Source organism: Scardinius erythrophthalmus (assembly GCF_964197995.2).
Source record: "Scardinius erythrophthalmus genome assembly, contig: HAP1_SCAFFOLD_618, whole genome shotgun sequence".
Lineage (NCBI taxonomy): Eukaryota > Metazoa > Chordata > Actinopteri > Cypriniformes > Leuciscidae > Scardinius > Scardinius erythrophthalmus.
In genome coordinates, this window is record NW_028296003.1 from 9537 (window position 1) to 26396 (window position 16860).

A 16860-nucleotide genomic window follows, 5' to 3' on the forward strand; every position below is an offset into this window, starting at 1 on the left:
TTGTGTGTTTATTTAATAAATTATTGAGTAAATCCTCGCCTCTTCCCTGCTAACCGTAACAACTAGCAGAAAAAGTGTTTTGCAATACAATACGGACACGAGTACATTGTACTTATTTTTATGGAAGTACATAGAAGTGAAAAACACCTCTTATAAAGTGTAACCGCATTAGTTTTGGCTAAACAGACTTTTAACGGACGGACTGAAATCTCTCAGATTTCCAAAATATCTTCGTGTTTTGAAGATAAATGAAAGTCTTGGGTTTAGTACGACATGATAACAGAATTTAAATTTTTGGGTCAACTAACCCTTTACAGTTTTTCTCGATTGTTTACACACATTTTCTGAAAGCATGCCTCATATTCTCAGAACTCTACAGTACACAAACCCAAAAACACACACACAATGGGCAAAACCCCTCATTTCTCCTGCAAAATGAAACTTTACATTCAAAACAATGTTATTTCTTCTCAAAATGGTATTTTGTTTTCAAATGACACACACAAACCATCACATGAATAGACATTTATGAGAACCAGTTGAACACTGATGTGCTCAATGTAAAACACTATGATGAATGGAAAACACTTCTTCTGCATTCATCATAATGACTTAGGCCTTTTTTTGTTCAGTGTTACACTTACTACAGACAGTACATACATAAGTGTGTTGTAAAATATCTGAGAATATTGTTTTATACTCAGAATACACAAATACATGGTAACAAATATATTTTATTTTTCCCACAAAAACAATGTACACAGTGTACATCCCAACCAACACAAAGCTGCACATACAGTGGTCTACATACAAAACAACAGAAGAATTTACTGTATACAGTTACAGTAATAAATAAAAAAAATCCAATGCTCCATTGAAGATCTCACCTGTGGCCCTTTCATGCTAAAGCTCTGACTGCTAATTGTAAAACTGTGTGACGGGTGTTTGCCCATGTGATGAGTCAGTGTGCATATTTGAATGGCAGTGTGTTCCTTGTGAAAACAAGAGATTTTCTGCATGAAAATTTTGCCAAAAGCAGAGAATTGTGTGTAGTGTTTTGAAAAAAGTGTGTTTTAGAACTGCAATTTGAGTGTAAAGCAGGAACTGAGCTTGTAGTTCAGCAGAATTGGCTCAGGGGGTTGGTGAATGAGTTACATGTTGTGGTCATTGTGTCTCAAGTACCAGAAAATGTGTGTAAACAATTGAGAAAAACTGTAATATTTGAGCTACTGGTTGTGGGAATATTGTTAGTCTCATTTAAATGTCATGAGATATATTTGTATTGGTGAATGAGTGTGTGTGGATGTGAAGGCTGTTGTTCCTCTGATAACAGGGTTTATCATTTCTAGGTTGGGATGATTCACCTTTATTTCCTAAATCTCCATCACTGAAACATCTCGACTCTGTAATTCTTCTTTTAGATTCTCACAGAACAAATCATTGAAACTCCAGGGAGTGTGGAGTCTGTGTTAAGACTGTGTTCATGATTTTATTCAATCTTTTAAAGGACATTCTAAAAGGACATTATAAAGACGCGTAATGTACTGTCTTTATAAAGTATCTTCTTATTAACTGTCTGTACACTTACAAAGTTCTCAATGCTTCGGTTTGCATATAGGGACCCTCATTGTGCTACCGTGTTAGTGTGAGGCTATTTTGAGCCTTTGTTAGTGGTATTAACTTGCGATTTATTATTACTTATTCTCTGCCCCATATACTAGTGTTATGAGCTAATCTGTTTTTATAAATAAAACACTTTACATTCGATTATCATGAAAACGCATCCCAGAGAACGATCGACTCGGTAACCATGTGTTAATTACCCCTAGATTCATTTTTCACCGGACTTGTCCTTTAATGCAAGAACAATATACAACTTTTATAAACAACAATTTATTAATATATGCAATATCTCATAACATAATAGGCCTTGCGGACAGATAACAAAAAATAAGAATCAAAACAAATGCAATCAAACAAATAAATACATTTTCTGTAAGTCAGGGTGGTTTTAACTAAAAAAAAATTATGAATCTGAAATCTATTTACATAAATACTTCTTTTCTCTCGCAGTAATTTGTAATATCTTTTTCAAACATCTTTAATGACCTCATTAAATTATTAAGGTCTTTGTGAGTTCTATAACTAAAATGAGATTATCTTCTTAGAAACATCTGGATTCCTCATGTATAAAGTACCAGTGTGAAACTGAGCAGAGCCGATCCGACCGCAGTGAAGACAACCGTCCCAAAGATCATTTCATCAGCGCTATAAACCCCTCTGATGAAGGACCGGTCCAGTGTCCGAGAGTGTCCTGAGTGTTTGCTAGGCGGTTGCTATGGTTTCCATAAGTTATATGCATTAATACAAGTTCAACAGTTTCATGAACATCAGCTCTGCTCGTCTTCCTCACAGAATCAACAGAGTCAAATATATAATCACATATTTACACAAATAAACAACAAAAACACAGAAAACATCCTCTGATATTCTTAAAATGATCAACAAGATCTTCAAATCAACATCAACAAATGTTCAGACACAATAACACACACACACACACAACAGGACAGTGAGTGAGTTTATATACTGATCATAGACTAACACACATTAAAAACTGTGTTGCTGTTCTTGTTTCTTCTCTCGTGTGTGTTTCTGTGTTTTAGTCAGTGTGTGTGTTAGTTGTATGTGTGTGTCAGTCAGTGTGTGTGTTAGTCAGTTGTATGTGTGTATGTGTGTGTGTGTGTGTGTCAGTCAGTCAGTCAGTGTGTGTGTTTAATGTGACACAGAGACACTGAAGAGTCTGAATAATTAAGTCTAAATCCAGCATAGAGGGGTTCAGTGAATGTGTGTGTGAATGTGTGTAAGTGTGCGAGTGTGTGTGTGTCAGAGACGCTGTAGAAGGACAGAGTGCCGGCCGACACGTCCACACACACTCCTACTCTCTTACAGGATCCTGAACCAGCAGAAACATCAGTGGAGTTACTATTGTGCCAGACAGTGAATCTGTGATCAGAGCATTCAAGACTCCAGGACTTCTGATTCAGTCCAAACCCACAGTCACTCCCTCCTTTCCTCTTGATTCCTTTATATGACACTGATATACCAGTATAATCTCCACTCCATTCAGCCTCCCAGTAACAGCGTCCAGTCAGACTCTCTCCACACAGAACCTGATGAACATCAAATCTCTCTGGATGATCAGGATACGACTGACTCTCTGTCACACACGTCACCTTTCTGTTCTCCTCAGACAGAGCGAGACGAGTGTGTGCTGTGTTTGGATCCAGTGTGAGATCAACGGCATCTGAACACAAGAACACACACATTACAACACCAACATTTACAACAACACACACTAAATCTGTGTTTCTGGACTTACATTTGTGTAATTTTGACATCATCAACTCTCCTCCGTGATCCATACTAGAAAACACACACACACACACACACACACACACACACACACAGAGAGAGAGAGAGAGAGAGAGAGAGAGAGAGAGAGAGAGAGAGAGAGAGAGAGAGAGAGAGAGAGAGAGAGAGTTATTACACAAAAACAGAAGTTTCTCATATTGTGAACACAAATTCTGTTTGATTCTTTCTTTCTTTCCTTTTCTTTGTTTCTCTTTCTTTCCTTTTTTCATTCTTTCTTCCTTTTCCTTCTTTCCTTTTCTTTGTTTGTCTTTCTTTCCTTTTCTTTCTTTTTCTTTTTTCTTTCCTTTTCTTTCTTTATCTTCCTTTCTTTCTCTTTCTTTCCCTTTCTTTCTTTCCCTTTCTTTCTTTCTCTTTCTTTCCTTTTCTTTCCTTTCTTTCTCTTTCTTTCCTTTTCTTTCCTTTCTTTCCTTTTCTTTTCTTTCTTTCATTTTCTTTCTTTCTCTTTCTTTCTTTCCTTTCTTTCTCTTTCTGTTTCTCTCTTTCCTTCCTTTTCTTTTTTCTCTTCTTTTTCTTTCTTTCTCTTTCTTCCTTTTCTTTCTTTCTTTCTTTCTTTCTTTCTTTCTTTCTTTCTTTCTTTCTTTCTTTCTTTCCTTTTCTTTCTTTCTTTCTTTCTCTTTCTTTCTTTCTTTCTCTCCCTTTCTTTCTCTCCCTTTCTTTCTCTCCCTTTCTTTCTCTCCCTTTCTTTCTTTCTTTCTTTCTTTCTTTCTTTCTTTCTTTCTTTCTTTCTTTCTTTCTTTCTTTCTTTCTTTCTTTCTTTCTTTCTTTCCTTTTCTTTCTTTCTTTTTCTCTCTTTCTTTCTCTTTCTTTCTCTCTCTCTCTCTCTCTCTCTCTCTCTCTCTCTCTCTCTTTCTTTCTTTCTTTCTTTCTTTCTTTCTTTCTTTCTTTCTTTCTTTCTTTCTTTCTTTCTTTCTTTCTTTCTTTCTTTCATGTAGGGTTAATTATGAATGACTGTGTTTGTCATCTAAAGGTTCTCATCAGCACAAAGTCTCTTTAAGTCATTTCACTCCACAGACATTTCTGAAACGCTTCTCTCTTTGAATGAGGAAACATCAGATTCAGCAATTCTGTTTACCAAGCTTATTTCTAAATTTCATATTTGAAATCCCCAATTAAATCTGACAACAACTGTCTCATAAATGTAGTTTCTAAATACTCGAATCATGACAAAAGCTTATTTTTCAGGCTGCATCAGTTCAGGACACTGACTGTTTCTATAGCAACCAGAGCTTCTAACAGCAGCAGTGATGCGATCACTTCACCAACTGGCCATTGGCTCTTTTATTTAGAAGGCGGGACTTATTACACTATACTGTGTGTTGCAGTTTCTCCCATTCATAGTAATATGAGTGAACCGTCTTTGTGTATAAAGTCTTTGACAGTGCCTTAACTGATAAACATGGGTGTAAATACAGTATATAGTAGAATCTGTAACAGTGTAGGACTGTTTAATAGTGACTGTGAAGTAAGTTCCTGAAACACTGTGTCTGCATCCAGAATAAAGAAATAAGTTATTGTTTATCTGAGAGAATTAGAAAGATTTCTGAAGGATCATGTGACACTGAAGACTGGAGTAATGATGCTGAAAATTCAGCTTTGATCACAGGAATAAATTACATTTTAAAATATAATACAATAGAAAACAGTCTTTTTAAAATAATATTTCTGTTTTTACTGTACGGCTGAACAAATAAAGTCAGCCTTGGTGAGCAGAAGAGACTTTTAAAAGCATTTTAAAAAATCGTATTGTTTCATACTTTTGGCCAGCACTGAAGGACAAGTGGTTTAAAGAATAAATGGATGGACAATATTTACTAAAAAAAGAATTAGAAATAAATCATTTGAAATGAATCAGTATGAAAAATAAAACAATATGAACCTGTTAAAAATAATCAGTAAAAAAAAATAATAATAATTTGTTCTTGTTTTTCTTTTTCTTGTGTTTTCTTTAAGGTTAGATCTTGATTACCCTTTGTTTTTTGCCTGTGTTTTTGGTTTGTTTATGAAAGATAAACAAGATATTTATATCGTCTCTTCTTTGTGTTTGCTGGTTTACCACATCATGACATGAAACTAAATCACAGCACAATCAATAATCTGTCTGTGTGTGTTCATTCAGATTGTGTATCGCACACCTAGTCATGGATTATCCCACTTACACCATGGTCACTTTACAGTAATGACAAGTCAAAGCTATCGTTGATGTTTGCAGTGCATATATTCACTGTAAGTGTAAAAATACAGTTATTTTCATTAGAGACTGCAGGTCATTAAATCTTGCATTCTGCTTTAATTCAGACAGAGATGAAGTAGTGTCTGTTCTCAGTCGTGAAATGATTTGATCCTTGTTCATAGTCTTCATGGAAACAAATTGAAAAATAGATTTTCCAATCCACACGGCCTTTCTTACAGGACATGGTCATTATATTATGAGCCCATATTATCCCAATCATTTCATCTATTAAAAAATGTTTATCACCTAATCTTACTGTAATTGTTTGAGATACTAAATCTGGATCTTTCATCAACCCTGCTAAACCCATCACTTTAACCAAGAGACATGTTATTGTTGACTGTAAAATAAGCAAACACAATGTGAAATTAAACTTTTGTTTCAGAGCACACTGGAGCATTACTGATGGAACATTACATGCTTTCTCATTTATATTTGATAAACAACACTATTAATAAATCCTAATTTTATCAAAAATAACTTTTTTTTCTTTTCTTTTAAATTTCAGTCAAAACTTTAAAATTACAAACAATATCTGTAAAAAAAATTGTAATCTGTAAAAACAACTCGGCTGTTATTTTAAATATTGTGCCATTAATGACAAATTACAGTAATTCTCATTTTTATACAGAAAAAAATCTGTATTATTTATACAGTATTTTATTCTGTTTTCTTAAATTACATACAAATGTATGTAAAATTACACAAATAATCGCAATAATTTGCAAATCACCACCAGATGGTGCCCAGGGAGTGTCGGCACCATTGCTGACACTGAAAACAAATAATTAAAAAAGGTCAAATGAAAACCCTTGTGATGTATTATGAATGCAGGCTTCATCTAGTGTTATAATGCACTGTATGGGCCAGTCGTGTTTCCACTGTCACTTCCGGGGCTTGTGTCCTCTTTCACTATTCACACTTGACTCAAATTAATTCACTATGATCATTGTATCACTTTTTATTATAAACCTGTGGTAAAACATGGATGCTTGGGTTTTAGTAAACAACAAAAATGCCAGCAAACGGTCGCTTTTATCATGTTCGTTTTGCGATCTCGCTGCTTCCAGTGATTTCTTTCTGATTAGTTTTCTGATAAAACTTCCATTTGTTGGTGAAATCTTGGCCTGACAGTGGAAACGCAGCTTATGATTCCCAGTCTTTCTCTGTAATTATTCACAAAGTCGGCAAGTGTATGAAGCCTGCAGTTTAAAACCAAAGCAATGAACTTATGCTGAGTTAATGCCATAAACACTACAATTTTAAAAATATGGAAACCCGTGACATTATACTCGGAGCGGTTCATGGCTCAAATTTATGCGTTTCCATCTCGACACTATCAATGGCGAAATGAATCTGCAGCAGTCAGGTGTACAGGTCAGAGCTGTTTAAGTAGTTTATGTTCATTATTATTGTAATGTGATGTGCTTTGAGACATGAGATAATTTAACACCATCTCTTGTGATGCTTTTGTTTGCTCTCTGCTGTACGTGTTCATGTGTTTTGAAGGAGGCTTGGCTTTGGAGACGTTAAAATAAGTATCAATGAACTATATATTTACTCTAGGCAGCACTAGTCACACTAAATAATAGTCCGCACTAATAAGAACAATTAGTGCAGACATTTAATATGCACTGATCTGCAAATAAGAACAATTTGTATTACCAAATTGTATTATACACCATCAAAGCTTTAAACATAAATATACTAAAATATCAACTAAAGTTACTGACAATTCAAGTGTGCAAACAAGTGAAATAATATACCAAATAGCTTTTTAAAAATGAGGAAAAATTATATTTGTGTAGCTAAATATGAGGCAACGTACAGATGTCATATGGGGTATAATGCGTTAACATCTTAAGAAAAAACTATGCAGAAATACTACTTTTATATCATTTGAAACTACTACATCAGTAGGGAAGATGTATGGGCATTAATTTGAGTTATTTTACTTGAAATCGCAGTGACACACGAATGTGGAAATTTAAGCATTTCAATGGGATTAAATGGCTAAGTCTTTCACAGCATATTTACTTCACACATATTTGACAGTCATGATCTAAATATGATTTTCATTTACAAAAATAAATACTAAAATTCAGCATTACTAACTGCATTTTCACACCATCAGTCGCATACATGTTCAAGTTCCGGCGACTGGATCTTGCCTCATTTTGACCGGTTCATTTGAATCAGTGAGTTGTTGTCAGACTTGAAGTGGCGCTGCGCAGACCGATCGGTGTATGACATCAAATTACTGTGAGAATGATTAGAGAACAGACGCTCCATATGTGTCCGAATCGCTCTCGCGGTAATTTGATGTCATACACTGATCGGTCTGCGCAGCTTCAAGTCAAACACACAGCTGTTTAATCAAGGACAGCTGCAATCAGATCAGTCTGATTCACAAATGAATTGTTCAGTGTGACTTGTGAACTAATTCCACAGGTGCATTAGATAGAATCAGTTCGTTCATGAATCGGACATGACTTTTGTCGGGGCATGTGCCAATTTCAGCTCGAAACAACAACAAACAATACGTTTTTATGAAATATAACGGAGTAAAAATATGAAGGTAAAACAGTAGCAAAACTCGAGAGCATGTAAATGTGAATTTGAGAACTTGTACAATAAATATTCGTACTTGTACATGAACATTTACACTCACAGCTCCAATGTGAAAACCTGTAAAATAAAAATCTGAAGTTGAATGTTGAAATTTGCACTGGCAGACAATAGTCACAAACCTGTATTCTGAATCTGAAGCTGCAGACAAGTAGACACAAATGTGTAAAATGCCATTCACAGAAATACAACGACAGACACAAACTTGTAATATATATTTTGCGTTTAATCTTACGTTCACATTCGCGGTACTTCCTCAATTAGGCACTTGCAGCTTCTCAAATCTGTCACTGCAATTTCAAATTTCGCGCCTTGACTTTTGCTACTCTTTTCGCGATATATCAGGTGCAAAACTAACTTGTGCACTTGAAACTCAGAGGCGGTCAGAGGGAAAGGGGGGCGGGAGGAGGGGGGGGGGTCAAAGGAGCCGTTTTATTGGTTGGTACCTAGCCAATGAAATGGGAGTTCGATGATGTCACGAAACCCGCGTGCACTGAAACACTAACATGGCTTAATGCATTAGACTGATATTAAAATAAATAAACGATATTATCAAACTCAGTAGACACAATGCTAATGCATACTACAGAAAAGCAGATGAGCACAGAATATGACGTAAAACATATGACGTATGCCATATATATATGCCATCTGGTATATATATACCATAGACTGTAAAAGACACACACACACACACACACACACACACACACACACACACACACACACACACACACACACACACACACACACACACACACACACACACACACACACACACACACACACACACACACGTGTATATATATAATTTATTTATGTTTTGTTTGTTTTTGTGTGTCCAACAGTTAGGCTATAGGGTGAATATTTAAAACATTTACATTTTTCCAAAGCGACTTACATTGCATTTCAAGGTATACATTTTACATTCTTATCAGATAATTTAGGTGCATTTTCATATTGCAATGGAATTGGCATATATAAGCAAATGTGTGTTCAGTGCAAATAAACTCGCTGCCTGTGTTTTATTAATAAAGTAACAAATTATGTGTTTTTTTATTGTTTTTATTATATATTTTTATTTTATAACTGTTGGTCCATTAAGCCTCATTAAGTGTTTTCTTGGGTTCGAGGAAAACGTACAATTAAACGGGTTGCGTTCATATTCTGTGCTAATTTTTTTTTCTGTATGCTTTATGGTGTTTCCTGAGTTTGGTCTTTTAATACCACTGTCTCAATTAAACGCGTTGCGTTCATATTCTGTAAAACTATTCCAGTAAAACTAATGATATTTCATAAAAATATTTTCCAAGCGTTTTAAAAAATAGCTGATACATAAGCATAAATGTTTTCATTGTGGCTGGCGTTGTTCATTGGTGAGGCATCGACCAATAAAATGACTTCATTCCGACCCCAGCCCCGCCCCCGACTCTGCTCTCTCAAGTCTGCATTCACAAGTGCACGAGTGAGTTTTGCTACAGGCATATCGCAAAAAGAGTAGCAAAAGTCAAAGCGCTAGGATTTGAAGTTGTACTGCCAGATATGAGAGGTTGTGAGTGCCGACTTGTGGTTGTACAACGAAACTGAACTAAAGCACAAAGATAAATGTGTAGTACACAATTGTGCCTGTCATTTTGTTTATGTAAATGACACTTTACACATTTGTAACTATTAATCTGCAACTTCGAATTCAAAACACAGGTGTTCTGAGTATTGTCTGTGTGTGCAAATCGACAGATGCAGCTTTTCACATCAGAGCTGCAAGTATAAATTTCAACTTACAAATACAAATATTAATTTTACAAGTTCTCACATTCAAATTAGCAAGCTCTCGAGTTTTGCTACTGTTTTACCTTCATATAAAAATGATATGTTTTGGAATGTAGTGATAGTAATTAAGTAGGAATGAAGTATAAAAAAATTTCGTTAAAAAAAAATATATATATATCGTTTTCCAAAATAAAAATACTTATAAGGCGAAGTTGCTCTTCTGATGACAGGATACATTTAAGGGGTAGGGGGTAATCACATTTGAATGCAAGCTCGCTTTTCACTTTCGCTTTTGAATTTTCGATCACATGTACTCTGTGTACAGGGAGCATTTTACAAGATTAGACATTAGTCAATGGATCTGTTGTGCACCAAATCCTATTCATCATAAATTCCTAAATTCATCATATAGAGAATCTGAGCTTCCATCCAGGACAAAAATATAGTTTTAAATATAATGTAAAGCTCAACGTCAAATGAACATTCAGATGTTTTGTTTTTGTTTTTGTGAGTGTGTTTGTTTTTTCAATGCAAATAATGTTCATAATGCTCTCAGACGCCTAGTGAAGCACAGCATCTGGCCGGGCACCCAAAGTGAGATTTATTTTACAAGTAGGTTACTATAATAAATAAACTGACTTTTTTATTATTAAATTGCAATCTTTTTTCATAACTAAAGAAGCATCTCTTGACAACAACAAAAACAAAGGCAAATTCTCTCCAAAGACAGGAGATTGTTACTGCTCACATACTTGTCCAGAGTCACGGGTCCAGGGTGACTGTAGATCAGGTCCAGCTCTCTCAGGTGTGAAGGGTTTGAACTCAGAGCTGATGTTAGTGCAGCACGACCTTCCTCTGTCACCATACAGCCAGATAACCTACAACAACATCAAGTGTTCATGTTACTATGCTTCATTTTTACAGATAATATACAAAGCATCTGGTCTGTGGAACACAACTGGACCACCTGATCATTCCATATGACCCGCAGGCCAAGTGACTGAAATGTAATACAGTTGCAGAGTCACACACACACACACACACACACACACACACACACACACACACACACACACACACACACACACACACACACACACACACACACACACACACACACACACACACACACACACACACACACACACACACACACACACACACACACACACACACACACACACACACACACACACACACACACACACACACACACACACACACACTCCACTTACTTATATATCCAATAGTGGTCTGTTTTGTGCTAAAATGGTTGTTCTAAACTTCGGCTCAGTCATGAATATGTTCATAATGTTATTTGAATATGTGTAGTAGTTTAATTCACTGTTGTGATTTAGTCAGGCAGTCAGTCACTGACTATAGATAGGACCCAGACTGTGCTAAGGTCCTGGACGCTGACGCAGTTTAGTAAAAGCATGATCATTATTATTAGTGCAAGACAGAACTAAATAATTGTAGCTTTCCTTGCTGTAACAAATGTGCTTTATAAAACAGTTACAGAAGCCAGAGAAAAAAACTAATGTTAAAAGGTCAAGGGTCAAGAGCCTAACTAAAGCAACATATCTCCATCATGGTGACTTCAAATGAAACTATTTTCATTAAAACAGAAATGGCAGAAATAAGGTCAATCTAGTTAGTATAAGTGAACCTGGTAATGTTTGTTGAGTTGTTCAATCCTCCTCTGCTGAGATCTTCACAGATTTAATGTCTTTATCTTCAGCTGATTTCATCTGAGTTTATCTCTCACTTTTCTGTTGTTGTTTCTCTTCCTTTTGTTGATTCTGCTTGTTAATAGCAGGTGTTAATCATTAATGCTCAATCATCACTTAATTATCCCACTAACTTCAACACTGCTTCATAGTACTTTAACACTCAGTAGTGTGCACACACGATTACTAGCCAGTGTTCATTTAACATGGGCATTTTGCTGTGTACTATTACATAAATCTTACCCGTTTCATTCATGTATGACAGACAAATATGATTCACATTCAGTTTATTAATACAGTTATACTAACACTTCAGTTTTGTGTAACACTTCAGTAATCCAGTAATACTAACACTTTCTCTTCTATTCTATTCTGTTAAATAAAAGAAGAAAATATTATTAACATTTACTGCGTTAGATTAAACTGAGAAGGGTCATAGCACTTGCAAATTGTTGTCCTACTGTTGGTTTAACTGCTTCTATTGTTCTCATTTGTAAGTCGCTTTGGATAAAAGCGTCTGCAAAATGAATAAATGTAAATGTAAATGTAGTTACATAAATCATACCCGTTTCATTTATGTATTACTGACAAATATAAATCGCACTCGGATTATCTATTTGTTCATGTTAAAACTATGTAATCCTAATGGATGGAAATGTTATATGCAATTAAAATACATAAATGTAGACAATTGTTTTTTGAGTGTAGCTCCTCCTAAAAGGACATCACTTCATTGTTCTGATCGGACAATCTTTAGTGGTTGCCACTGGATATTAATTAGCACAGAGTTCAAGAACCATATTGATGTATTGTTACACCTCTAATAATGTCTAAATTTTTTTTTGTTACAAGTTAAATTATAATGAGAAGATTTGAGTGTGCAGATCTCAGCACTGGACAAAACCCCCGGCGTTTAGAGCGGTGAGGGGATTCTAACATAAAAAATGTCTTATTGGCCATTGTGTTCAAGAAAACCTCAGATATGTTTGTGATTGGCTACATTGCTTAATGCTGCAAAATTACGTTGTAAATAGAAAAACCTATTTATATTAGTTTCGACGCCCTTAAGAGCACAATCACCAAATCTGTTTATGTTTATCAGTTTATGATCAGTTTATGAGAGTATTTGCGTGAGTGCAGAATTCAGTCCGAATTCAGAGTTCAAAACTTAGTTTTGTTGCTGGTGTTTCAGCAATTTCTAATCTTAGCGTCTCTGATTGGCCATTCATAAGCTCAACAGAGTCGTGTGGGATTGGTTACAGTGTGCAATGCTGTAAAACGAGTAATAAGTATGATGCAAAATGAGCAGATCTAAATTTAATGCCGCAATCAACACTTTATTTCATTTTCTTTTTCACTTTATTACTAGATTTAGTTTAAATGTGCAGGTGCATTTTTGACCAAAGCCCCTGTTAATTTTTTGGCTAAATCTTCCCCAGCCTTACACACGTCTATGGTTAACTGTTTGATAATATTAGTGATTGTCATTCCTTTATCACTAAAATGCTAAAACTGGTTCCGTTTTGGAGAGAAGTTGGATCTTTGCACTGATCTGAACATTGATATTTGATGTGCAACAATAGCTCACTCAGTGTTGATAAAGGGGTGGTTGATAATGATTTCACTTTTCTAACTTTAGTTAGTGTGTAATGTTGCTGTTTGAGCATAAACAACATCTGCAAAGTTACAACGCTCAAAGTTCAAAGCAAAGGGAGATATTTGCTTTTAAAGAAATCGCTTTTTAAGGACTACAACAAATGGCTGGTAGGTACTACAGGATATTCCTCCCGGGTTAGTGACATCACAAACCCTAAAATTTACATAAACCCCGCCCCCAGGAACAAGATTTATAGATTATCATGACAGAATATTCTAATCACTGACTAGAAGATAACTACACATAAGCTACATAAATTCATCAACTAACCATTCAGAAATGTCCTGTTGCTTCTACATGTTGTCACTTCTTCTTGAGTCTCTCCATCATTTTCTGACTCCAGTTTGAACATAAACATTGACATTTCCAGTGCATGTATGTGTGAGGTAAAAGGACAGGAGCTCTTGAAGCTCCACCCCCTGTGCTGAGAGCAGCAGCTAATTTGCATTTAAAGGGACACACAAAAACGGTGCGTTTTTGCTCACCCTCAAAAAGTGACAATTTTAACATGCTATATAAGAATATCTGTAGGGAATTTTAAGCTAAAACTTAACATACACACTCTAGGGACATCAAAGACTTATTTTACATCTTGTGAAAAGGGCATTATACCACTCCTTTAAGGCCTCACAAATGATTTAAAAAAAAAATTCATACAGTATGACTTAAATAGTGGTGAGTGTACTGTTATAATCATTTTTTATGTTTATTATTAGACTTGTCACAGATGAAGATAATTAATCTAATGCCTTGTATCATCTCATAAGTAAAAACCCCTGACAATTTTAAAGTACAGCTCATGCGTTCACCTTGCAAAATTGCTGATGTATAATAACTTGCTTTCCACAAATGATCCTGTTTAAAAGTAGTAGTTCTTTATATAAAGTGTTTTCTCTCTGAGCATCAGTGACCGTTTACAGGCTTTTGTGATAGTTGTGCATGAGTCTGTGGCTCTGTTTACAATTGACATTGACGTGATCACCGTGATCAGATCAAGAAGATCAGATCATCAACCAATCAGAACATTTTAAATTTGTCCACATCAAGAAGCTTCTGTATCCAGATAACTGATCAGGGCTGCGTTTCCCAAAAGCATCGTAAGCCTAAGTTGTTCGTAAAAACGATCTTACGACTGATCTTAATCTTACGGTCTGTTCCCAAAAGCATCGTAGCTTAACTCTTCCGAGTCGCCGATCACGCCGGCGTGATCAAATCACATGACCAGTTAAAGACGTCGAAGCATTAAAACAAAGTCACGTTGAGCGCTGCTGTCCACTTCTGTCGAAAGTGCTGGCTTGAAACTCTATTTTACTTTTTGTTTTGTGTTGATAGACCAAGTAAAAACGGAGATATGATAATTTAAACTTTATATAAAAAAATATTGAAAATATTGACGCGTTCGTAAAGGAACGCAAGATGGGATGCGACAGGCGTTGCATTTATTCTCATAACTTCGTCGGTTTTTGTCATAAAACAAAACGGAGAAAAATGTGTGAATCTGCTGACTCTGCTCTTCAGGCTGCACATTTTAGGTGGAGGAGGAGCCAAGTGAGCAAAGAAGTGAAATTGAAAGGCGTCCGCGGGAGTCGGGAGATTGACGGAGTAGACAGAGAGACATATATATAGAAAGAGAGAGAGAGATATTATTGCTAGTTTTTGGAAAAGTTTGAATAGATTTTGAGAGTAGTTTAGGAGTAGTGTAGATAGTTTAGGTAGTTTAGGTAGTTTTTTGTGGAAGGAAAATAAAGCGAATGTCTTTGGTCTCATTGTTGACAGAAACTGTTTTGAGGAGTGGTACAGATAAAAAATAAAAAATAAACTCACCTGATATTCGTTGTAAATAGTTGTATATATAGTTTGATTTTGTGTTCATTTTACCTTTTGTATAGTATATTTGCACTTTTTAGGAACCCCTCTTACTCAAGGAAGGAAAGCCCTGTAATGTAGCTGTCTGTGTAATTGTACATGAAGTGTTTTGTAGAGTTTCTAAGCAAAAAAGAAAAGAAAAAAACGCCTATTGCCACACCTGCTTTTTGCTGTATATAGTTAGATTTTATCTCAATTTTACCTTTTTTATGTTGTATTTGCACTAATTTCCGAACCCTCATACTCTGGGAATGCAAGGCCTTAAATATAGCTCTCTGCATAATTGTGTGCATAAACTTTTAAAAAGTGGCAAAGCTAAAAAGAAAAAAAAAAAAAAAGCCTATGGCTACACTCGCTTTTTTTTTTTGTAAATCATATATTTTTTTGTATATAGCTTGATTATATCTGAATTTTACCTGTATATGTTGACATTTACAACTTGCGTTTACATTTGAAACCTTTTAAAATGCTTCATTGAGCATGTTTGTGTTTTTTGTAGTAAAAAAACTATAATTTTTCTATTCGGATTTTGTGTTTTTTTGTGTGATTTTAGGTCCAGTATGTTGATACAGTACATAAAAGTTAAAAAATAATTGTCTGTTCATATAGGTGATGTTGTGCTGAAAAAAACAATACCAAACATTGGTATGGTAAACATTTGTTTATGTCGCAAAATAAAAAAAATTAAAAGTACTCAAAAACGGCCAAAATAGCTCAAGACTCCGAAGAGTTAAGTAGCACTTGAAAATCTTCATAGATCTACCAGTGCTCTGGAATAATCGTACATCCCTAAGTGCATCTTAAGAAGACAGATTTATGAGGACACCTGCAGGACAACCGGCAGATTACACCTTTAACTTTATTCAAATGCAATGTGATTATAATATAAGGTTTTGATTGTACTTTATTGTACACATTTCATTACTCTTTTTTGTTGTTGGTTAAATTCATGTATAAATTAAATAATTAAAAAGGTCAGAAAAAAATAGAAATAATTTAATCTAATAATTTTAATCAAAATTAAATGAATGAACAAAAAATAAATAAAAGAAAATTACATCTTTGTTTCGCTCTATCTCCTCTAAAAGGACATTAATTTCATCTTTTTGAAAGGTATCTTTTCTTTTTTTTCTTTTTTTTTTTTTCAGCCATTTTTTCAGTGACTCCGCCTGTAGGTAGGATCTTTATATAGAGTTGTATTGATTGCTAATCCACAACAGATGACAATTATTAAGTTAAACGTTCAGAATACGATTCCATATAAGGTTATATTTCAGCACTTCGCGAATGGACAGCGACTCTTAAGTAGCATGTAGAGCGCGTTCTCGCGCGTTCATGTTAAGTGCATTTTTGGGAAACGCTCATGGAATTGCTGCGAGCTTTCGTAACCTTGCACGTAGAAAGCGCTCTTAAGAGCTAAGATACATCGTTATCGGGAAACCCGGCCCAGATTTCTTTTCCCCATGCAATATTAAAATTGAGTAAGACACGAATGGTGCCAGTCACCTTTATGTGAAATGTGAGAGAAATGCTAGGGCTTCTTT

At 35.1% G+C, this 16860-nt stretch overlaps 1 protein-coding gene across 1 annotated transcript; it reads right to left on the bottom strand.

Moving 5' to 3' along the window:
• Window positions 1-1881: 1881 nt before the first annotated feature.
• LOC308686667 (stonustoxin subunit beta-like) lies at window positions 1882-10941 on the bottom strand (the record flags this gene model as incomplete). Its single annotated transcript, XM_081395106.1, has 3 exons — window positions 1882-3307; window positions 3383-3426; window positions 10816-10941. Coding segments are annotated over 3 exons (715 nt in total), but the record flags the coding sequence as incomplete, so codon positions are not given.
• Between the last annotated feature and the right edge of the window lie 5919 nt (window positions 10942-16860).